The sequence below is a fragment of the Aspergillus aculeatus genome, assembly GCF_001890905.1.
Source record: "Aspergillus aculeatus ATCC 16872 unplaced genomic scaffold ASPACscaffold_4, whole genome shotgun sequence".
Classification (NCBI taxonomy): domain Eukaryota; kingdom Fungi; phylum Ascomycota; class Eurotiomycetes; order Eurotiales; family Aspergillaceae; genus Aspergillus; species Aspergillus aculeatus.
Window position 1 is genome coordinate 1,722,860 of NW_017962979.1, and position 23,045 is coordinate 1,745,904.

General features: G+C 51.8%; 6 protein-coding genes across 6 annotated transcripts; 5 read left to right on the forward strand and 1 right to left on the reverse strand.

Moving 5' to 3' along the window:
* Positions 1-228: 228 nt before the first annotated feature.
* ASPACDRAFT_115266 (uncharacterized protein) lies at positions 229-1,345 on the forward strand. The gene has a single exon (XM_020195887.1). The coding sequence runs from the start codon at positions 398-400 to the stop codon at positions 1,142-1,144; it is 747 nt and encodes a 248-aa protein (XP_020058746.1). The 5' UTR covers positions 229-397; the 3' UTR covers positions 1,145-1,345.
* Positions 1,346-1,805: 460 nt separating this feature from the next.
* On the forward strand, positions 1,806-4,151 carry ASPACDRAFT_76782 (stromal membrane-associated protein). Its single transcript, XM_020204790.1, has 5 exons — positions 1,806-1,967; positions 2,089-2,257; positions 2,321-2,365; positions 2,430-2,532; positions 2,593-4,151. Exons 1-5 carry the CDS (start codon positions 1,859-1,861, stop codon positions 3,898-3,900), a joined length of 1,734 nt encoding a protein of 577 aa, XP_020058747.1. The 5' UTR covers positions 1,806-1,858; the 3' UTR covers positions 3,901-4,151.
* Positions 4,152-4,553: 402 nt separating this feature from the next.
* Positions 4,554-5,698, forward strand: ASPACDRAFT_76784 (uncharacterized protein; the record flags this gene model as incomplete). Its single annotated transcript, XM_020204791.1, has 4 exons — positions 4,554-4,593; positions 4,720-5,269; positions 5,362-5,461; positions 5,519-5,698. The coding sequence occupies 4 exons, from the start codon at positions 4,554-4,556 to the stop codon at positions 5,588-5,590; spliced, it is 762 nt and encodes a 253-aa protein (XP_020058748.1). The 3' UTR covers positions 5,591-5,698.
* Positions 5,699-6,049: 351 nt separating this feature from the next.
* Positions 6,050-8,071, forward strand: cox15 (cytochrome c oxidase assembly protein cox15). The gene is made up of 2 exons (XM_020195888.1): positions 6,050-6,562; positions 6,617-8,071. Exons 1-2 carry the CDS (start codon positions 6,099-6,101, stop codon positions 7,707-7,709), a joined length of 1,557 nt encoding a protein of 518 aa, XP_020058749.1. The 5' UTR covers positions 6,050-6,098; the 3' UTR covers positions 7,710-8,071.
* A 4,202-nt stretch (positions 8,072-12,273) lies between these two features.
* ASPACDRAFT_115280 (uncharacterized protein) lies at positions 12,274-14,796 on the reverse strand. Its single transcript, XM_020195889.1, has 6 exons — positions 13,163-14,796; positions 13,013-13,100; positions 12,816-12,928; positions 12,714-12,761; positions 12,626-12,660; positions 12,274-12,569 (listed from the first exon to the last, which is right to left on the reverse strand). The coding sequence occupies exons 1-6, from the start codon at positions 14,598-14,600 to the stop codon at positions 12,465-12,467; spliced, it is 1,827 nt and encodes a 608-aa protein (XP_020058750.1). The 5' UTR covers positions 14,601-14,796; the 3' UTR covers positions 12,274-12,464.
* A 776-nt stretch (positions 14,797-15,572) lies between these two features.
* On the forward strand, positions 15,573-17,166 carry ASPACDRAFT_50975 (cytochrome P450; the record flags this gene model as incomplete). Its single annotated transcript, XM_020202418.1, has 2 exons — positions 15,573-15,767; positions 15,832-17,166. 2 exons carry the CDS (start codon positions 15,573-15,575, stop codon positions 17,164-17,166), a joined length of 1,530 nt encoding a protein of 509 aa, XP_020058751.1.
* Between the last annotated feature and the right edge of the window lie 5,879 nt (positions 17,167-23,045).

The window sequence follows — 23,045 nt, forward strand, 5'->3', positions numbered from 1 at the left end:
CTCATCTATTAAGGTTCCGTGAGTGGGCCCGGGAGCGGTTCGTGTAGTCCAGCATCATGCAGCGTCTGATGGAATACTCGATCTATCTCTTGCATCCGACGCCTGTCGATCCCTGATTCCTTCGGCCCTTTCTCGGAGGATTGACCTCGTGCTGATCGTTCCCAGCGGCACTCCAACGGAGTCCTTTAACTCTGATGATCGGTAAGGACCACATTCTGTAGAGCCCAGTGTATGGTTTCTATGAGATTTGACAAACGTGATAGCTACTACCTGTGTACACAATGCGTGCATATAAATACCTGCCAGTCTTCATTGTTCAAAGATACAGCTCATTCAAGATTGCACTGCCTATCACTTTCATGGTTTTTTCCCCTTTCGCATATAACTCCAATCAATCATGAAGGCTCTTCCTCACTTTCCACTTTTTTTTGCAGCGCTATGTCTTGCGACGGCCATTCCCTCCCAGCCCGCTGTCTGTGGCCCCGACGAGGCGGTCATATTCCTGAGCAATGGCACCACAACAACTGTCAAGAAGGCTGAGTTGGCCTCGCACCTGCAAGGCCTCACCTTCCTTTCTCCGGAGGCAACCGATAGCGCCTTCCCACGGCTGATCGAAATAAATGCCTCCCCACATAACATCACGAAGCGCGGATCCGGCACGGAGCTCATCATTCCGCTCCCTGATCTCGACTTCCTCGGATGGGATGTGGCCATGTCGACCATCGTGCACGCCAACCAGGCCACCGCCACGGTGGCCATCCAGGCTGGCCAGTCGATCGCCAATAGCATCACCACAGGCGCGTCCGCCGACTTCACTCTCGTCAAGGACTTCCTGTCTGCGTCCACCAGCATCAGCTACCAGGACACGACAACTAGTACGGTGACTGGCACCGTCACCATGACCATCCCTGCCAACAAGTGGGGAGCGATCGTGAGCAACCCATTGACCCATCGGAAGAGAGGCTATGTCTTCACTGGCCAGCCGGGGAGCGGGCAATACGAGTATTATCAGGCGGATTCCTTCAACGACGCGAGCTTCAGCCTTGAGGGAGGGACGCTGTCCTGGGTTAAGGGAGTGGTGACGACTTGCTTGGGCGAGACATATCCGTTGGCGCGATGCGTGGGTGATGGTAGTCTGGAGTGATTGTATACTGCTCTCGAGCCCCAGAGTTTGGGTAGGTTGGAGTCTGTGAGCAACCGCTGGTTGATGGCTTTCAGTCTCGAGGGCTGGTCAGAGCTCTGGCATGGAGCTCATGGAAAATGGGACTTTATCGACTGCATAAGGGACTCTGATGTAATTTGCCGAGCCAACACGATAGCTTTTGAATACAACTGCTCTTCTCTGTTTTTTTCTTTCATTTCTAGCTCGCCTAATATTTCACCGATAAACTGCTACACTGTCGTAGATCTACAACAGAATCAATGATGTACTGTACTGTACTACAATGCGCTTCCTAAGTGGGGAAATAGCCGTGGGATATCCAGAATTATGTTACCATGTGCTTGTGAGAACGTATAACCTTTTTTGTCTCAGTAACAGAGTACAGCGGTTCGTCGGATTGCACACTCGCAGACACCTACGAGCCCGTGTACAAAGCACGTTGGATAATTGCAAATTCACTGTAGCTATGTAGCTATAGATATGCATGTCATGTGATCTCGGAAATATCGAAAGCTGATCTGGCACGTGTAGCGGACCAGATTGGGTACTCACCGCCTTCATGCCTCAGGCCGACGCCCACCGCATCCCGCCACTTGGTGCCGATTGACGTCCGTGATTCAACTTCCCTTTGAACTCCTTTATTGAGTCCTGTTACTTTACCCCGGCCTCTTGATTGATATCGCGACTTCCGCTGTGATGTCTCGACGCGCCACGCCGTCTCAGGCTGCTCAAAACCAACAGGTTATCAAGAGCCTGCTGAAACTCGAACAAAATAAGACATGTGCTGATTGCAAGCGCAACAAGCGTATGTGACCACCCTCCGGAACTTTTGGGGTCATCGGCCCTTTTCTCTTTCACCCTGCACTGTGCACTCAATGCAAGAAAATCTGAAAATGCTCGACAAGGCTAATATACATTGACTATAGACCCGCGGTGGGCATCATGGAATCTGGGTATTTTCATCTGTATCCGTTGCTCGGGAATTCACCGGGGCATGGGCACGCATATCAGTCGGGTCAAGTCCGTGGATCTAGATTCATGGACGGATGAACAACTTCAGAGTGTTGTGAAATGGGGCAATGCTAGGGCAAACAAGTTTGTGTTCCCGCTCTCTCTGAGATCGCATTGACTTACAGATGGCTCGAATGTCACCGACAGATATTGGGAAGCCAAGTTGGCGCCCGGCCACGTCCCCTCGGAAGCGTAAGCGGAACCCCTCCATCGCTCGCGGAGATATCGTGTCTGACAAACACCACGACAACAACAGGAAGATTGAGAACTTCATCAGAACCAAGTATGAGTCGAAGAGATGGGTCATGGACGGTCCAATGCCTGATCCCTCAACCCTAAGTGATGGTGATGACGACGTGGTAAGGGACTAGGAGAGTACCTCACGTTTTGGATCAATAACTGACTTCCGTGTTCACCAGCCCCTCGCAGTTGTCCAGGAAAAGGCCAAACTTGAGCGCTCCGCATCCCAGCGGGTGGCGACGGCCAGTCAACCTGCCGTCCATCATCGTCCTCAAGCTTCCGTCGACCTCTTCGGTGACGATATCTCTCCTCCCGCGCGGCCCAGTACAACGGAGCCTGCAACTAGATCGACTCCCAAGCAGCCCCAGTCTGCGCCCGCTGCTAAGCCTGCTTCCCGTCCTGGAGATTCGTTGTTGGGACTCGACTTTTTCGGCAGCACACAGCCTGCGCCAACCAGCCGTCCGGCCAGCACTGCATCAACCCCTACTGGTTCAACAGGAATGTCTCGCCCGGACCTGAAGCAATCTATCCTGTCCCTTTATTCGAAGCCAACGCCTGCTCCGATGCAGCATGAACGCACGTCTTCCTTTGGAGATCTGACTTCCCCGCCGCCCCAGTCGGCGTCATCATCCAACTTCGGTGGCTTGACCGATGCTTTCAGCGGGCTGAGCATCCCCTCCACCACTTCTCCCCCGCCTGCCAAACCGGCTGAGAAGCCTTCGCCATTCGCCAATCTTGCAAACTTCGCCAGCATGAAGTCTACCCCAGCGGCTCCAAAGGTCTCTTCACCTACTCTCTCCATCGGTACTGGGGGAGGCGGCAGTTTGTTCGACAGCCTTACTTCTCCTACTCTGCCACCAGCGAAGCCCCAGTCCCGGAATGCGTCTTTCTCTTCGAATGGCTTTGATTCGGGATTTACTAGCTTCGCTTCCGCGGCTCCGTCTAAGCCCAACCCACCGTCGTCCTCATTCTCAAATGATTTGCTCGGCTTCTCTTCCCCTCCACCAAAGGCCGCTGCACCCCCGCCTCCAGTGTCTGCTCCCAATTCACAGAATGAATTGAAATCTGCGTTCAACCTTACTCCCGCCCCTGCGCCTGCCCCAGCACCGAGACCGGCCTTCTCGCCCTCAACGGCCTCCGTTGCTAGTGCGCTTCCGCCGTCCAGCATTGACCCGTGGGGAGGCAATGCCTGGAGTACGCCTGCTCCTGCTCCGGCACCATCTGCTGCATCTTCAATGATGAAGATCCCGGACACCCTAACCGCCAATGATCTTGGTGGTGGCTGGGGAGCGCCGACGTCGTCGGCTGCGGTGTCTAAGCCAACCCCAACAGTCGCCGCTGACGAGGACTTCGGTGGTTGGACCAGTGCGGCACCAATTCCTTCGACTACCGTTACCTCTAATAACACATCTAATACGTCCAACTCCTCCAAACCGGCTGGCGGGTTTGGCGGGGCTGATGATCTGTTCTCCAACGTTTGGGAGTAGGCTTCTTCCTTTGACTTTGCATTCGTCAACTTTGCACATACCTAGTTTCAACAAATCCAGATTAGACATGAACATCAACTCCAGATGTGATCGCACATTTATCCGAACTTCACTTCTCCCAAGATCTGCTTGCTTGCTTCCGTGCCCTTTTCTTTTGGGACCTTAATTAGTCATGATTCAGTATGAATGACCCTCTAAGAAAAGAGTGTTGGGTGGCCTTAGGAGTTCGCGCTTTGCGTCATGGCATGTCTTGTACAAACAAAAGAACTAGTGCTTCAACGATTTCAGCAAAGATTTTCTTGCATGTAGTCCAGATTTGAGCGTATCCGTTTAGGACCATTTGCGAATAAGTTTTTTTCCAGGGAGATTCGACGAACTCGCAGCGAGGGCTGACGGTCTCGAGACAGTTCACTCAGGCGTACCATTATGGAGCATGGTGTAGTTACCATTATGGAGCATGGTGTAGTTCTGTGCGTATCCGTGGCTTATCTAAAAACAGTCTAACCATAAGAACGCTAGTCGGCTGAGGTTTTGAAGTATATAACCATATTCCTCCATAAGACGTGCTCTTAGCCCACATCTTCTCTTCTACTAATACCACATAAAGAGATCCAAGTCACGCAAGAAACATATCTTCAAGTCCCATTATGGCCATGACATCGACCGTTTATCTGATCACAGGAGCAAGTCGAGGTATGTTTGCAAGCAAGAGCCACGACTCCCCTTGCCCCCGCTTAGAGCTGGTGTTGGGGTACTGTACCTCGACGCACACACTCCTCTGTATGTATACTGACCATGGTGCAACCGAGAATAACACAGGAATCGGCTACGGCCTTGCCAGGATCCTCGTCTCGCGCCCCAATTGCACCGTTATCGCCGCCGTGCGCGATCCCTCCGCCGCTGCAGCGCACACTCTCCTCGCCCTCCCCGCCGGCGACGGATCCCGCCTCATCCTAGTCAAGATCGACGCTCAATCGGACACTGACGCCCACGAAGCCGTCCGACACCTCCAGGAGGCGGAGAACATCCACCACCTCGACGTTGTGGTTGCCAATGCGGGCTACTATGATGATGATTACCGGCTGGAAGACGTCCCGCTGTCCAAAGTCCAGCGCCACCTGGACGTCAACACCGTCGGCATACTTCGTCTTTTTCAGGCGGTGTTCAAGCCCCTGGACAAGAGCTCCCAGCAGCAGCAGCAGCAGCCGAAGTTCGTGACTATTAGCAGTTTTATGGGCAGCATTGCCGGACTGGATGAGGAGTACTTCCCCGGTGGTGGGTACGGCGCCAGTAAGGCGGCGGCGAATTGGATCACGCGGAAGATTCATGTGGAGAATCCAGGCTTCGTGAGCTTTATGATTCATCCGGGGTGAGTTGGGGATACTATGTTATGATACGAGGGGGTGGTGTTGGTGATGGTATTGATGTATTGTGTTGCTTTATTGACTTGGTTGTGTGCAGATTCGTCAAGACCGCTATGGGCAATGCCGCTGCCAGGAGTATTGGACTGGACTCTGCGTTTAGTGAGGTCGATGAATGTGCGGACGGGATAGTCAAGCTGGTTTGTGGTCAATCGCTTCTTATCTGCCATGGCGATGCTAACATGCTATCTACTTAGATCGATGGCGCAACAAGAGAGTCTGTTGGTGGTCGTTTTGTTACTGTCAAGGGCCAGGAGATGGCTTTCTAATAGCCATTAGTGAGATATGGAGGGTGATTCCTCTGAGCTGGTTGTCAGATTGTGGATTGTAGCTTGTGCTTAAGCTATATCAAGATAGAAATAGACAAATTCGGATTGAGACCATGTATGGAGTAGAAAAGCCACTACGGTGTAGTTTACAGGGTCTAAGACTTTGTGCCTGAGGCCAGAAGGCTTGCACTGGATAAGTAACCTTTTCTACAGAACTTTACTACAATCAATTTACCTCTGAGCTTTAGAAATCGCACACTGGCTACTATCGAAGCAGCAATAACAGAAATTTCAAAAACAAAAATTGCTCATCCAAATACCCAGTAACTGTCAACAAGTAGCGAACTATGGGCTGATTGACTCGCGACAAATCCTTCGTATCTGATTGGACGGTGCCTCTCGGCCGCTCCGCCTCCGCCTTCCGAAGATCTTTTGATCGGCCGCCAACTTTCATCAACACCGCGACCCAATTCATATCAGGTCCCAATTGTTCCTGGCACCCGTCACCATGGCGTTCCTGGGGCCTTCCGCACCTTTGCTGCGGAGTCTTGCCCCCCGATTGTCAAAGGAATTCTTCACCTGCCGCCCATGTCTCATTAGGACTCAGAGTTATGCATCCACTTCCACTTTGCGCAAGCAGTTCTTTGCGCCGGACAATGCTCGCAGTGCACTCAATACCATTTCTCTGCGCGCCAGAGCCAAGGGCGCTTTTGCCTCTAGTCTGAGAAACTATGCCTCCAAGTCCTCCAAGTCTTCCAAGTCTGCCAAATCTCCCAAGCCTGCCAGTTCCTCGCAGCCCGCCCTGCCCGCCCAGGCTCAATCTGCTGCCTCTGCCGCCGCACCCGAGCAAGCACCGAAACGGTTCTTTCCCATCCTCACTCACAAGGTGGTCGCCTACTGGCTGTTGGCTAGTGCCGCTAGTGTCTTTGGTATTGTTGTATTCGGGGGCCTTACTAGATTAACGGAATCGGGGTATGTGTCTTTTGAACAATTGATCGCGGAGGCTTACACTGACTTGGTATATAGTTTGAGTATCACAGAATGGCGCCCCGTCACCGGATCCATCCCTCCCATGAACGACGAAGATTGGGAGTCCGAGTTCGCCAAATACCGTGCCTCCCCCGAATTTCAGCTTCTGAACCCGAACATGACGCTCTCCGAATTCAAGTCAATCTACTACATGGAATGGATTCACCGTCTCTGGGGCCGCTTTGTTGGTCTCTCCTTCGTGCTCCCGGCTATCTACTTCGTCGCCAGAAGGAAGGTCAGCAAGCCCATGGCTCTGCGCCTTGCTGGTATCGCAGGCTTGATCGGTTTCCAAGGATTTCTGGGTTGGTGGATGGTTGCGTCTGGACTCAAGGAAGACCTTTTCGCCCCTGGCAGCCACCCCCGCGTCAGCCAGTACCGTCTCACCGCGCATCTTGGTGCCGCCTTCATCTGCTACACTGCTATGCTCTGGAATGGTCTCGCTATCCTGCGCTCTCAACGCCTCGCCTCCGATGTGAACAAGGGCCTGAAGCAACTTAAGAAACTCCATTCCAAGCACCTGACGGTTTTCCGTCGCTCTGTGGCCGGTGTGGCTCTCCTGGTCTTCGTTACCGCCATGTCTGGTGCCCTTGTCGCCGGTCTCGACGCCGGTCTCATTTATAATGAGTTCCCTTACATGGGCAATGGACTCACCCCTCCCAAGGAGGAACTCTTGGATGCCCGTTATTCCCAGCGTGAGGATCGCTCGGATCTCTGGTGGCGCAACATGCTGGAGAACCCCTCCTTGGTCCAGCTCGACCACCGCATCCTGGCAATGACTACCTTCACCAGCATTATGGCCCTGTGGGCTTACAGCAAGGTCCCTAGGGTGAACCGCGTGATGGGCCGCTCGGCCCGCAGAGGCGTTCACGGCGTGGTCGCTTTTGCCTTCTGCCAAGTCGGTCTGGGTATCTCGACCCTGCTTTATCTGGTTCCCACACCCTTGGCCTCCGCTCACCAGGCGGGAAGTCTCCTCTTGCTCACTTGGGTATTGGTCCTGGGCAGCCGTGTTTGGCGCCCAACCCGGACATTTAAGCTACTCCAGCTGAGACAGCAGTATGCGGCTGCTCGCGCTGCTGCCAAGAAGGCCTAAATCTTTTCTCTGTCAAATCCCTGAGACTAGGGATTGTGGGGATCGTTGACGAAAGAAATGCATGTGTATGGCCCCGCCACAGTACCGCTTGAAGTGGCTCCTCAATTTCTCCTGTGTTGTACTTATAACCCATCGTCCTCTCTACTTTTCGGAGCTTGTTTCTTTCCTTTTTGTACAATAACGTTGCATTTTCAGTGCTATCTTGCGCATTATTACTAGATCCTGTAGCGATAAGAAGCTTTGCAGGATGAACCTGAGAACCTAACGTACGCAGCTAAAAACCCCCATAATATCTCGTCCCACATCAGCCGCTTTATCATCCCCGAGCCGTTCCATCTCCGATCAAAAGCAACACCCTACCCAACAAGAAATTTAATGAAATTCAGCTCTAATATCGAAAATTAGATCTAGCATGCTCGGCCACGGCTGCTTCTCCAATCTATAGGTGACGTTGAGAGGAAAGACGTGTGTCTGCTTGAGAACCATAAGCAAGCATCCGTGCCGGAGAATCCCAACGAGGGGATGGGATCACTTACGCTTAGCGACTGGAACCAGGAAAGTGGTTGAGACGCGCAGCAGCGCGGGCTGCCACAATACCTTCCGCTTCGACCTGAAGAGCACCGTGCTTCGCGAGTTCCTGATGCTGGGTCGGATTCATACTCCTGATAATTTCCAAAGCACGGCCCTGCTTGTACTCCTCAACTCCCTGCTCGGCCAATGCGCTCGCGTCCTCGATAATGCGACCTTTATCTGGAATACCTCCGGCTGCGAGATGTATACCTTGTTAAATATCGAGTATCGGACTGTGAGTATCATCATGTCCGGGGACTTACCTCGCTCTACTGCTTCTATCGCTGTCGCCGCGGTTGAGAAGGCAAGAAGCTCCCCAGCATCCTTCAACTCCTGATCACTGTAATCTGGTCTATCAGGTGGAGTGGCTGGGATGTGAACACGATCTGCGTTGTGGGTGAAGGCGTCATCGATGCCAGCCGGTGGACCCCAAATGAGCTCGTGGCTGTAGCGAGGATGCGCTGCACTGACAAATTGCTGGCCCTGCTTGGGTTTGGGAAATGTGCGAATGTGCTGCAGTTCGCCTTGAGCGATGGGCTCGCGGTGATTGTAGCTCCTGCCAGCGGTGATGTTCTTCAAGTTTGCACCTGCCTTGGCCGTCGTACCTTCTGCTTCAGGCACTGCCCCGAAGTCTCGCACTATAACGTCCCCATCGACGATTGACTTACAGCTACCAGCGCGCGGATGAGGATTCTCCAATGCACTTGCCTCCACATTGTACCTTGCTTCGATGGCTGCTCCCACTGAGGTGCTGACTGGGGACTCCTGGAACTCCAAACCGCGGTTGTTCCTCGCATTCGCACTCGCCCTTGCACCACCCACCTTCTTCGTTTTCTTCTTTCTCGTTGTTCTGCCTGTCGACCTACTCGCTTCCGTGCTACTCTGTAACAGTTCCTCCCGCGTGATCGGCGCAACATGCACTACGTTCCCGGCAATGTGAGATCGGCGAAGTCCATTGCGGATGGTACAATCGTGACAACATTGCCACTTGCACACCGTACATCTGCTCATGCCGGATGTGTTGCGGCCATCGCACACATCGCACTTCGCCGTCCGAGCGGGCTGATCATCAAACACGGTCACGACCTCACTGCCGGGAGGGGACGGGGACAGACCCCCGGAGGCCCATCGCGTTGTCTTGCGGGTACCCTCCGGCAAACGACGAGTAGTTGCGGACGGGCCGAGGCTGCCAATATGGGGAGAGATGGGAGGATTGTACTGTGGATCTGCGGGGTTGCCTCTTCCGGAACTCCTCTAATATGTCATAAGCTTGTCCGCGGTGTTGTTCGGCTACATGGGGAAGAGGAATACCTGGTTGGGGCGATGAGTACACCGGAGGAGGCACTGGAAAGAGAAAATCGTCTTCCGTGCTTAGGGCTCGCTGATCACCATCGGGATCGGTCACCACGATGACAGGAGCAGCCAGTGCGGCCGTCAGCCTCGACTCTCCCGCGGTGGAAGCCGGAGGCTGCTGGAGGAGAGGATGAGCGGAATGTGTAGCCACAGGCGCAGCTCTGGATGGACGATACGAGCCGTAAGGAGGTGGAAGAAGTCTCGCGGTTCTAGCGGGCTGTCCATGTGGAGAACGGTTGTTTGCAAATGCTTCCACACTGGCTTCATCTAACGTCTGATATGAGAGAACTGTAAGTCATTCATCTTATCGTAAAGAATAGTGATGACGGAAAGGAGATGAACGCATGCACTGACCAATGGCCTTGGTCTGTTGGACGATCTTTGGACAACGCCTGGACCTGAATCAGCTGCCTCATGATTGCTGAGGACCTGGTGAACTGATGGCAGGCAATCGACCACTTCTTCCAGCTCAATGCCTTCGAGGATCTGCGGGACAGTGGGCAGTGGCCGTCCCGATGGTCTGCGTCTGGCTCTGTTCTCTGATTCGAGCATTGTCAGCATATTCGTCTCCGAAACTCAGATCTGGCTCCCTTCCGACTCAGGATATCAAGCTGCAATATCAGATTCCTCCTCGGTCAATCTGTTCGACTAAGAACCATTCTTTATCATACAGATATCTCTTGTTGTTGCCTCAGTTTTAGATGAAAAGAGAACCTAATGGTCCCGACAACATAATCACACGCATATAAAGCTAGCTTCGAAGCTGAGAGAACATAAAGATCTCCAAAGAGGGTTGGCTTATGCATAAAGCCCCTATAAGACAACTCCCTTGGTTATGAAAGATATACTTACCGCGGTTTAACATGATGAACTTTACATGTGTGACCACTCACACCGCTCATCACCCGGTATCTCTATCTGAGAGTCTTGATTTCAGGACGTGAGCCCGAATGAATTTTACTGATGACAATCGTCGTGAGCACAGCTTTCTTATTGCGTCAACGAGGAAAGCGTGCCAACTGTCACAGCCCTGTGAAGTCTGAGTTTAAGCTCAAAGAACCGGAGGGAGAAAGTTTGCAGTCAGGGAGGAAGATGAAGAACAACAGGAAGAGGGGAGAAGAAAGAAAGAAAGAGAAACAAATACATTCACCAGACACCATGCCTGCGACGGTCACGACGCAAGATACGGACGATTTGCAGGGCACCGCTGCGTTCTATACGCAGGCACGACAATACGCACTAGTGCGATGATACAATCTGCCTTGCCACTAGGGCGATGGTGAATGTTATAGCCGTTATAACACGGTCATGGCTAGTCCTAGTCTACTGTGTGTATGCAACCTTGTGCGCTTCTAGGCTGGGTGTATGCTTCCCTGGGTGACTTTGTCAGCTCTACGAGTATGGGAGGGTTAGCGAAGGTGAGGGGGGGGTTATAGCAAGCTTTGTTGTTGCCTAGGACTTTATATTGGAAGCACTCTGGGGTATACAAAGGGGATTGCTTTTGGGTATTGGAACAGAGAATGTTGATCGGGTTATTCTGCTCGTAGGAATGAAGCTTTAACTAATATTGTAGCTCGTACAGAAGTATCGATGACGAGTAGAGATCTTGATTCTCCGCTGTGTTGCAGAAGCTATCTGCGTGTCTGGTGAACCTATCTTTGACCAAGGTCTCGGACTATTCTACTGCGGATGCGTTGCATAGTACTTGAAACTCCAGCAGCTTTATTAGAGAGATAAAAATCACCTAAGGCGATGATGCTTACAGCAGAAACCAGCATTTCTTCAGCCCGAGTGAAGTCGGGGAGATGTAGTTATATGTAGTTTAGGAAGTATTCACACTCATACACAACCGATCATTCACAATGACCACCGCCATCGACACCTCGACTCCATATTCACAGGTTCCCCCGGAGAACTACGACCTCAAATCTGGTGAACCATGACCTGTGAGCAGCTTGCTGCCCAAGGTAATGATGAATTTAAGCCAGCCCACAAGACTTCTAATATCTGCCCGCCTTTCTGGCAGCAACTGGCTAGTCCGACATACTTCATCACGAAAATGGAAGCAGTAGTTGTCCGACACAATGCCGTAATCCTCCATCTTTCACCCGCGCGGAGAAGGGACCGAGCAGAACAAATGCTTCCAGCCCACGGACAAGCCAGAACAATTCGTGACGAAGGGGGTGGAGGCGAGCAAGCGCCCAGAACGAAGTGTCTCATTGCAGGGCCTCCTTTGCTTCTCTATCTCACCAGCTCTTAGCAGAACGAGCCTCGAGCCCGAACAACCTAAGTCTTCTTGGACGAACCGCCAGGCGTCGTGCCACCACGACGCTTATACTTGCGTGGATCTGTGTATTGCACAGCGTTAGCAAAGAATTTCACAAGAGGGGCATGTGGAATCAGATCAATCGAAAGAGGAAAACACGCAACGTACCTTTCCTACTCATCAGGGTCTTATTCCGGGTCCCTTTCCCGCCTTCCCAGAAGCCACTCCCGGCTTTACCGATCAGGACGGCGCGGCAGATCCCACAGTTCTCGGGGCGGTAGATTTGTTCCCGAGAACAGAAGCCACTGTATCATATGACAACTCAGTTTCGAGGCTTTTATCGTGCGGACACCCAGAGTCGGTGGTTGCTTACCAGATCATGCGGTTTGCATGTTCATTGGGGTGGTCAGTGGCCGCATCGTGGCATCTGTGGAATCGATTAGTATGTTTATGGGACGGCGGGGTGGATGTCATACTTGTCGCACGGAAAGACCTTGGCACAGCAGCTGAATCTGTAGGGCGGAGGATATTAGCATGGGTATATCATTTCGTTTCTTGGGTGGGCTCTAGGCTCCGGCGCACCTGAACCAGCGATAGCTTTTCCCGTAATGCGGGCACCGGCCGCGACGGGGCAGTTCTTGGCCGGCGACGATGCCGAGGACCTCCTTGGGCTGATATCATATCAGTATGCGCTTGATTGCGAGTCATCTTGGATTGTGAATCATACCTTCTTTCGGGGAGGGGGACGATCACGAGAAGAGACTGTGTTGAACGTGTGAGGGGTTGATCCTAAATGCGAGACTTTGAATACTTACATGCTGCAGACCCGACTTTGAGGAACTTCACCTCCGGGACCTTGAGAACTAGTGCAGATAAGTATAATGAATGATCAATGGCCTTGGCAAGAATAGACGTACCCATTTTGCGATGGCACTGGCGGCAGTTAGCCATTGCGCTTTCGCCACGAACCGCCACAATTCCAGGGCTCGGAAATGGCGTCGAGCATTCCGCGCACGTGGGTATAAAGCTACTGCAGCGGTTGTTAGTGCCTATTTTACTATGACAGAGGTCATGACAGAGGGAGCACTCCGTTCTAAGCAGAGTATCTGCTTACCTAGGGAGAAGATCGACTACAGTGCATCCATCCAAGTCCAGATAGCCAGCTCGAGTCGCGTTGGGATGCATCAATTGACGACGGAATCCTACAGATCAAAATGAGAATCCTTGGAGCTAAGGCGTTAGGTACTGGAGCAGATCGTCTTACCCATGCTCATCGTGTTCGCACACTTCTTGCATGTCTCCACTTTGAGAGACAGCTCGTCATTTTTGTCTTTGATCTGAGGAATATTTCTCACATCCATCGTCTCCTTGCATCGATCGCATTTGATTGTGATATAAAGACCGACGAGCTCCAGAAGCTCAATCCCGTAGAGTTCCAGGAATGGGAAGGAGAGAGCAACGCCGCGTTCAACATTGGTAGGCTCGGGAAGATCGGGAACAGGAGCGCCTCCATCTTCGTCGTCTTCCGTGGGTTCCTCGTCAGACTCGGTGAAATCCGTCTCCTCAGAAGCACTACTGTCACCACCCACGTTCCATTCCGGAGGTCGGGGCACAACATGGACATGGGGTTTGTCCGTCGCCACGGATTCTGGAACCGGCGGACCTGTTGCAGCTGCCTCGAATGGCTTAGAATCTGGAATCTCGGATGTTGCAACCGGAGCGGGAGCGCTTTCCACTGGCGTCTTGGAGAAATTAAGCATATTGCTGGTGAGATAATTGACCTGCGACATCAGATTTAGGTTTAGGTTGTTTTGAACCCACTTGCTGAAGCCTGCTTCGACAGCTCGAGCCTCTAGGCCTTCCATACTGTTCAGTTCAATGGCGCTGGGCTCAAGCGGGTACAATTGAGGCACCTGCAACTTGACAGCCTTCACAGACCGGAGGGGCACAGGTAGCCGATCGATTTTGGCCGGCTGAATAGGGATGAGAAAAGAGAGACCGTCACTGAGCTTCTGGAAAGAGGACAATCTACCAAGTCGAGCCTCCAATTGTTTCGTCTCCGCTGCTCGTCGCTTTTCCGCCTGAGCCTTCTCGGCCGCGGTGTATGTTGGAAGCGGGGCAGGTTCGGGGGTCGACAGCACTTGGGTCCGAGGCTGAGAGGTTGACGAAGACACAGCGAGCGACTCCATATCTCGTGACAGCTTCTGGACCACCGCTGACTGTGGCTTGCTTGCTGTTGTGTTGGGCACAAACTTGAGCGTCGGTCCCCGTTCCAAAGTCGTCAGCAAGCGCTCCAGATGTCGGTCTAGAGTGTTCATGTAGCTGAGCAGCGTCCCACGGCTGCCGCTTCTGATGGTGCTGTCGACAATGTCATCGAAGCCTCTAGCAATATTCTCTTGGAATGCGCTTCCCATTTCGGGATTGGTGACTTTGATCGTGGGACGTCCTTGAGTCGGGTAAGTTAGAGGGACGTGTAAAATGCACTGTAGCTTGTCCATTTCGAAGGGGAAGTCCGGATCAGAGGGGGTAAGCCTGAAAGTTGCCGTGGTTCCAGCGTCATCACTGCTTTCCTGGGGGCGAAAGCGACGCCGTAACTGATTGAGCTGGAATTCTCTAGGATTCGATGCTTCTGCTTTTGAGATCGGTCGGTGGGGTGAGCCAGAGGTGGCAGTACCAGAGCTCCCGGACTGCGTGGTGCTCATGGTTTGCTTTTCGATATTGACAGAATCTTGTCAATGCCCGGAACAATCTGAGTCTTAGATGGCAAGTAGATATGCTAGAAGTATGTACAATGACCGACTGTATACAATTACAGAATGTGGTTCTGCTTTGTACTCAATGTAGATACTCATATATGGCCAGGGCGGCGATCAAGCTCCGCAGAAGCTAGTCTCGAATGGGACAGGCACAGCGTCATCATCATGATTACTCATTCTGATCATTTCCGCCGAGTCATCCTGTAGAGCCATGACTCACCTGCTTGCCACAGGGTGGGAGCAGTGAATCTCGAGCAGGTGTCTGAGTGTCTCACTCCACAAGCTAGTCTTGCAGTACCCAGCCCTCTCTTTGGCATAAGTTTTGCGTACCAATAATAAGGTAATTAGTGCCGCGCCTTTATGCTTGTTCCTGCCTCAGGCACTGCGTTACATTAGGTGGTGGGTCGACCAATGACAGGGAGGCGTATTCAATACGATTGACTTGCTTCGAGAATGGCCCAAACGGGCAAGTGTGGAGATTTCCGACCACCGAGTCCAGTTCCCCTCAAAGCACTCTTTTTGCTCCTTGCCTGCGGTTTAAGCATGGTTCGATGTTTTCCAGGCAATGTTTATCCACAGTCTCCAAGTGGTCTGACTCGGCTCTGGAGCCATGTTCATGCCGGGCTCTTTGTTCCCTGACTGGCCAGTGAATGGTCGGTCAATCAATATCAGGGGCTCTGCTGGTGCTGGTGCTGGTGCTGGTGCTGGTACTGGTGCCTGGCAGTTCTGGCTAATAAGATAACACGGAGAGCTCTGCGCAGTGGATAACCTGGAGACGCTGGAAACCTGGCCTTTCTTTCCTCTCTTGTCTCCATTTCTCCAGTTCACTCTTTCTTTCGTCCAGATGAGGATTTCTTCCCTCTTCTAACCCTCTCTGCTCTGTGTTTGAATCCACTCAACCCTGAGCACTCCACCGTCATGACATCCTTTGCTGTCGCCAGCGCCTACGCGGCCGCGGGATTCGTGATCATCGTTGCGCTGAATGTCTTGCGCCAATTGCTATTTCGGAACAAGAATGAGCCCCCCGTCGTCTTCCACTGGATTCCATTTTTGGGGAGTACCATCACCTATGGCATGGACCCCTACGCTTTCTTCTTCGCCAACCGAGAAAAGGTCAGTGCCTCCACAGCCACAATTTACTGCACCTGTACGAGCTGACCCACGGTGATGTAAACAGTACGGTGATATCTTCACATTTGTGCTGCTGGGACAAAAGACCACGGTGTACCTAGGTATTCAAGGCAACGAATTCATCCTCAATGCGAAACTCAAGGACGCGAACGCCGAGGAGGTGTATTCCCCCCTGACCACCCCGGTCTTCGGAGCCGATGTGGTGTACGACTGCCCCAACTCCAAGCTCATGGAACAGAAGAAATTCGTCAAGTACGGTCTCACGCAAACCGCACTCGAATCGCACGTGCAATTGATTGAGCAGGAGACGCTGGACTTCCTGCGCACCTCGCCCTGGTTCCAGGGAAGCTCTGGGGTGTTCGACGTTCCCGCCGCCATGTCCGAGCTCACGATCTACACCGCAGCGCGCGCCCTGCAAGGGGAGGAGGTCCGCAGCAAATTGACCTCCGAATTCGCCGACCTTTACCACGACCTCGAAAAGGGCTTTAGTCCAATCAACTTCATGCTGCCGTGGGCGCCGTTGCCGCACAACCGCCAGCGGGACGTGGCGCATGCCCGCATGCGCGAGATCTACACGGAGATCCTGGACCAACGGCGCAAGAACCCTGATGAGGAGAAATCCGACATGATGTGGAACCTGATGCACTGCACGTACAAGAATGGACAGCCGGTGCCGGACCATGAGATCGCACATATCATGATCACCCTGCTCCTGGCGGGCCAGCATTCGAGTGCCTCCATCAGCGCCTGGATCTTGCTTCGCTTGGCCTCCGAACCTCATTACCTCGATGATCTCTACCAGGAACAAGTCTCCAACCTCCGCCGCGAAGCGGACGGAACCTTCGCCCCGCTGCAGTATGAGGACATCGACAAGCTGCCCTTGCACAAGAGTGTCATCAAGGAAACCCTCCGCCTCCACTCGTCCATCCATTCCATCATGCGCAAGGTCAAAAGCGACATGCCAGTGCCCGGTACCAACTTGGTCGTGCCCACCGGCCATGTGCTGATGGCCTCACCCGGTGTCACCGCTCAGAGCGACGAGTTCTTCCCCAATGCGAGCAAGTGGGATCCGCACCGCTGGGACGACCAGGTGGAGAAGGAAGAAGACGGTGGCGAGATTGTTGACTACGGCTACGGCGCCGTCTCCAAGGGCACCGCCAGTCCCTACCTCCCCTTCGGAGCTGGCCGTCACCGCTGCATTGGCGAGAAGTTTGCCTACCTCAACCTGACCACCATTGTTGCGACCTTTGTGCGCCATCTGCGGGTCTACAACCTGGAGGGCAAGAAGGGAGTTCCAGGAACCGACTACTCGACCTTGTTCTCCGGTCCGCTGAAGCCAGCCATGGTGCACTGGGAACGTCGGTCCGAGAAGGCACTTTAGACGACTTCTTCTGCTCTTTCCTTATCCATCTCGCTTTCTTGGGGACACCTCGGGCATAAGAGAGTTCTCGTGTGTCTGACCTGACGGATTGATGACTCCTCTTTCTTCTTTCTTTCTTCGCGGCTGTTCTGTTCAACTCCGCCCACTACATCATTACCATCTTTAATTCGGACCAACGCCTTCAATGTACCATAAGAAAACCACCTTACATTAGCTATGGGGACGCCCCGTTACAATGAACAAATTTCATTCTAAGAATTACCAGCTACGCAAAGTCCTTATACCCATAAAGTCTTTACCCCAACCCATCCTCACACACCAAGCTCTTATACCTTATAACCCCCCACGCAACCCTTACATTATCCACTCCCCATCAAGCTAGATAGCCAAGCTAGGAGATACACCGCCGAAAACCAGAACAAAGGCACCGACCGAAGTAAAGAAACATCACAAAAATGGTGGAACATCTCTCCTTTCCCCCCTCCTCTCCCCCGGAACCACAAACCCTCGTCGCACATGTCCGACATCCATCACCCAAGAATGCCGACCAGAGTAGCAAAACCCTCCACTCCCTGTCCGTCCTTCCATCGGCGTCGAAGACGAGAATAGTGCTAGTACTAGCACTATACAGGTTGAGGTTACAAGAGGGAGGGAGAGATACTGCCACCGCACACGCGGTAGGGGTAAGGCAGGCAGGCAGACAGTCAATCAGTCCGCTGGCATCAGATATTCGAGCAACAGGTAACAATTGCATACAGTCAACAGAATAAGCACGCTCGCTAGCTCGCCAGTAAGGTAAATCAAGCAAGCAAGCGAGCGTAAGCATTAGACATTAACTGCGTTCCGACTATATCATTGGCATCTTGTCTAACCTCTATAGCTCTAGAGCCAATGCGATGCATTCATGAAAATGATGTCCAAAAAAGCTCAGATGATACGAGCAGACCTGATCCTCTGTTTGATTACTTCCTGGTGGGAGGTGGTGGCATGATCTGTGGATGTCAAGAATCCTGGAGCCCCTCTGAGGTCATCCAGTCAGGGGTCATTTACCATCGTCAACTAACATCCTCATCTACTTACATCCATCTCTACTACTGAGTATAAAGAAACGCCGAACACATGACGCCGTACGTCAAGCCTTCCCCCCCCTTCTCTGAAGCTGATTTCAGGGGGTGTGTCTGCCCACTATTCCAGAAATCAAGATTATCCCGCGGAAAGAAGGGGAAAGAAAAATAAAATTGTCCGACACACACAGCATATGTCAAAATAAGAATTTCCTGTTCCAAGGGTGTGTGACCCTTAAAAGTTGCGGGCCGATATGTCGGATTTCAGGGGATTTTTCTCTTCTTTTCTTTTCTTACCCTGTGGATCTAAGAGTCCGGAAGGGAATGACGGCGGGGGAAAGAAAGAATAGGAAAGAAATGAGGAAATGAAGAAATTGACGTGAGAAAAAGACAGGGGGGAGGGGGGAAACGTTTCTGCCACTGAGAGGCTGGATGATTATCCATGCTCAGCGGATCAGTTTCCTTTTTTTTTTGGAGTTCCCTTTTGGATGAGCGGAAGGTCGGAAGATCAATCAAAGCTCGAGCACTATATTCCTATCATGACCATGACATAACAATTCATTGAGACAGGAACGTACTCGATATGTATATTGCACATGGGAAAGTGACGAGCATGGGTGAATGGAGGAAGAGGGGGCAGACAAGGAATAGGCGCCGATCGACCAGGCCTGGACCTTGGAATACGAAGGCGCATTAATCTAGAAACCGAGGCGGCGGCTGTCTAGGCCAAATGGAAAGGGTATGTACTTAAAGTATGTAGAGACCGTTGTAGATGAACCAACTGACTCTAGGAGCTATAGAGAGGCTCATGACGCGGGACGGTGTTGCGCAATCGTATGGTTGACGTGGAGGATGATGCTGTCCTCATGGTCTATCTAGATAATATCTGACGCGAGAACACGGTCAAAGACCGGGATTGGAAATCCCCAATGACGGGATTTCACAGGGGAAGCAAAGGCTAAGAAAGTGGTAAGTTATCGAAGGAAATCCAAAACAAGGGAATCCTGTCGTCCCCCGGCAGACCCAAGAGATCACGCGTGAGATCGAAGGAATGGCCGAGAAGGGGGGGAAAGGAACAGATGCCGTATCGGTCGGCGCAAAGGTCGCTAAGCAAGATTAAATGCTGTTACGGAATACTCATAGTTTTGGACGGCGACTTTGTCTGCGCGTTGTACCTCGGGGGTTAAGGAGCAAGGGCTCTTCTGCTCACACCCTCTCAGTCGCTGTGATCGAACTGCCAACGCAGAGATCTGGTGACCCGGAGATCGACAAAACGCCAGGTCCTGGCCAACGAAGACAGAGCCGGGATCCAGTAGCTGCAGCCACAAAAAGTACCTGATCCGGTTTGAAGACGGGAGGCGCTGGGAGGCGTTCTTCTTCTTGTTGTTGTTGTTGTTGTTGTTGTTGTTGTTGTTGTTGTTGTTGTTGTTGTTGTTGTTGTTGTTGTTGTTGTTGTTGTTGTTGTTGTTGTTGTTGTTGATTTGAAGAGGGAAGAGAAGGAAAGAAAGAAAGAATGTCAAGGAGGGGAGTACAAATGACGCTGGACGGTGGCCACGTGATGGCTGCTGATATCATCGAGTCACCATCTGTTCTACACCGTGACCATGCTCTATCTTGATTCTCATTCTGAAATCTATCATTCATCAATAGGATAATCTTGGAATGTCCATTGACGCGACGATCAGCAAGCATCGCGGGGAAAACAAGTCCGGGGAAACTGTGCCCATAGTTGGTAAAATATGTGGATCGATCTGTCAAAGCAATAGAAACCGCTGCAGCTTTTCCACTCTGACGTTGAGTGGGACTTCAGTGGTCATGAACTGCTGCCGAATCGAGATTCAGTTGCAAATGCTTTCTCTCTCCGCTCAATATCCAAGCCTGATAGATAGGCAACGCATTGGCAATCTCATACGACACCGGCCACGAGAAAAAGAAAATATCCCTGATTGGAACAAGAAATGAGTCCGAGGCGAACACGATCAACAAGAAAGCAGTCAATGCTGCAGTCACCCTCATGTGCACCATGTGCACCATTGATCGTTGCCACGTAGAGGGATGCACTATGTTTCCGTAGTCAAAGTCACCACTCGTCGACCGATGTGCATTGTTCACTGTTTCTGTCGGAAATCCAGAGGGCCATCTGATGCCTGCTTCCCCTGCCACCTTGTGTGATAGCATTCAGGATTGTGCTGTAGTCACCCACCTTGAGGAGTGGAAAGGGGAGAAACACCTCATTCTTAATGGAGAGCTTCGACCTTCATGCTGCATGAAAGATGAGATGACATGCTTTTGGATAATCTGGCTGACCCCCACCATTTTAATGGGTCAACTTTGCTTTTTTTGCTCTTCTTGTCTCTATGACGCCTTGGTCTAGATGCAATGGCTTCAAGCCACAAGCAATGCTATATTGACTCCACAAAAGATAAAAGATTGCTCCATATGCCCCTTCCCCCATCTGCCGCGTAAAAATGAGCCTTAGACGGTTGTGTGCACTCCGTGCACCGAACTCTCAACACCGTTGCATGCAGGAGGTGGAGAGTCGGGTTCTCCGGCTTGCATATGCATCATGTAGCATCGTTGTGGCATGAAGAATGAATGGGCAAAGACAGTGTGGACAGTGGTGACCCGGCCAATGCGTTTGCAGATTGTTATGATAGAGAAGAAACAGTCTGGTTGGTGAGATGTAGACTGGCAGGTGCAACACTCCAATTGTACAGGACAATCGTCGAGTCGATCGTTGGTGACTTCATCTCTCATTCTTTCTAGCAGATCTTTGGGCCAGACAGGGAGCAGGCAAGCAGACAGACAGGCAGACCAGCAAAACCACAAGTAATAATCCGGAGATAGCCCTCCGTACAGTGTAAGTACCTCTGTTTGTAAATGAGACTTTCAATACAGAATCAAAACAAGAACTTTGAGAAATCCAACTGGAGGTAAAGAACACCCCCTCCCCTCCTCTCCTCCCCCCCCCCCCCCCCGCCAGGTGTACCGATGGATTGGAAATCCTTCCAGACCACAGAAAATCCCGATCTCGATTGGCAGGTACGACAATGGGCTGCATTCCGTATCACTGAAAAGTACCGACAGGTGACCTCTTTTCTTTGGTAGCTAGCTTAGTTACGGAGTAGTTTGCGGCCCTTAAGGACCGACCGACCGAACCTATCCACACAAGCCACAACACCAAAAATCCGGTATCTTGAGATTAAACCTGCCGTAGAAGGTTGAGCAGGGGTTGGTGGTGGTGGAAGGGGAAAAGCCTCACTGAGTCCCCCCTCCCCCTCTTCCCACCCCTCCAAAGTCCCCCCGCCAAATCACCGTGCCTGGTTTAGCTTAGGGCTCCTTTTTCTGTGTCATCCAATTCTTCCCCGCCCGCCGCCGCCTCCCCCTCACTCCCGGAACACGCACAGAGCTCTCTTCGACCATGATTCGTGGGATCGATCTTAGCGACTACTCATACTGTACTGTGTATGTTGTATGAGTAGGGGAATACCGGAAGTATTGACCCACTGAAGATGACTACGAATTATTATGAGGATTTGGATCGGTACCGTACCTATACGTGGACGCAAGTACTGTACCCTGGTTCCCGAGTCAGCTGACTCGATGCCATCCAAACAACAATAACAAAGGTCAACCTTAAAAGGCACACCTTAACGAGTGAGTAGTACTGTACAAAGCACTTGTGGCCATGTGGGTACTGACCTACCGACACGCGTATACGCATTTCGAGACAATGATAGTTTCGATTACAGAGTACAGTACGGAGTACATACAAGCCAGTGGTCGGGGAAAGGAATCGACGAAGTCTGGACGGGTGAGATCTACTATTTCGCCATCAGCCTGGATCCATATAGATTCGAGATTCAAGATTCGAGATCCAACGAAAAGTCACCAGACAAAACATCCTCTCGGCAGAAGAAGGGACGAAAAAGCAAATTGGGGGACTACTGTAAGTGGTTCAATTTTTAAAGCGCAATTCATCAATCAGCTGTTCCTTCAGCACGAAAAAGGCCCGCGGCGGTCCAGAACCTCCTCAACATTTAGATGTAAGCTTGTAGAAATCGAGGAATTTATTTCTCCGTGATTACTCCGTCCATACACACACGCGCGCAGCATGTCTCGGTCCCGAGGGGGGGGAGACACTATCAAGGTCCTTTACTATCTGTACACGTAGTTCAACCATAAGTGAGAGAGGGAAGTACCAGCCGGCCTCTTTGAAATCCACCAAGCCCATAGGGCGTACGGTAAGAATAATCCAATGGAAGAAGTTCTCAGGATAGAGAGAGAAAGTTTTGGCTCACGCACACAGTGCGCAAAACTAAAGTTGGACTCAGTAGAAAACGCGCGCGGGTGAAGAGATCCGATTTCCCCGAACAAAGTCCCCCTCTCTCACCAATCATCAGGTCAATCAATCTGTATCACCTCCTCCATCATCTTCAAAAAAAAAGTCTTCCTCATACCGATCCGAACGGATTACCACCGAGTTCAATAGTGAAGTTACTATTACTTTGAACTCCAGTCGTAATCGTTGCCATTGGATATGCGGGTTTCTGCGAATATGGGGAAAGGCTGACCACCCCTCTTGACAGGTACAATGTCAGAAATGCAATTATCATGCAAGCAAGTTAGTTTTGTTGTGTGTTGATGACTTCCATATCTAAAAGCAGCGGGGGTTTTTTGCTGTTGCTGCTGTACGCACTACACCAATTCGGAGCAAAGTCCTCCGTCTTTCCCCCTCTCTCCCCCATCATCATCCACCCTCCCCTTCACCCCAGAAACTGACGTTGGAAACCTCCTCTCCCACTACGTAATTTC

Bases quoted from the DNA above. Each gene is read 5' to 3' on its own strand.
- ASPACDRAFT_115266 (XM_020195887.1), top strand. From the start codon at position 398: ATGAAGGCTCTTCCTCACTTTCCACTTTTTTTTGCAGCGCTATGTCTT.
- ASPACDRAFT_76782 (XM_020204790.1), top strand. From the start codon at position 1,859: ATGTCTCGACGCGCCACGCCGTCTCAGGCTGCTCAAAACCAACAGGTT. The intron at 1,968-2,088 runs GTATGTGACCAC...CATTGACTATAG, and splicing joins TGATTGCAAGCGCAACAAGC to ACCCGCGGTGGGCATCATGG. The intron at 2,258-2,320 runs GTTTGTGTTCCC...TGTCACCGACAG, and splicing joins GGCAATGCTAGGGCAAACAA to ATATTGGGAAGCCAAGTTGG.
- cox15 (XM_020195888.1), top strand. From the start codon at position 6,099: ATGGCGTTCCTGGGGCCTTCCGCACCTTTGCTGCGGAGTCTTGCCCCC. The intron at 6,563-6,616 runs GTATGTGTCTTT...CTTGGTATATAG, and splicing joins ACTAGATTAACGGAATCGGG to TTTGAGTATCACAGAATGGC.
- ASPACDRAFT_115280 (XM_020195889.1), bottom strand. From the start codon at position 14,600: ATGAGCACCACGCAGTCCGGGAGCTCTGGTACTGCCACCTCTGGCTCA. The intron at 13,101-13,162 runs GTAAGACGATCT...TTTGATCTGTAG, and splicing joins TGCGAACACGATGAGCATGG to GATTCCGTCGTCAATTGATG. The intron at 12,929-13,012 runs GTAAGCAGATAC...CAACCGCTGCAG, and splicing joins GTAGTCGATCTTCTCCCTAG to TAGCTTTATACCCACGTGCG.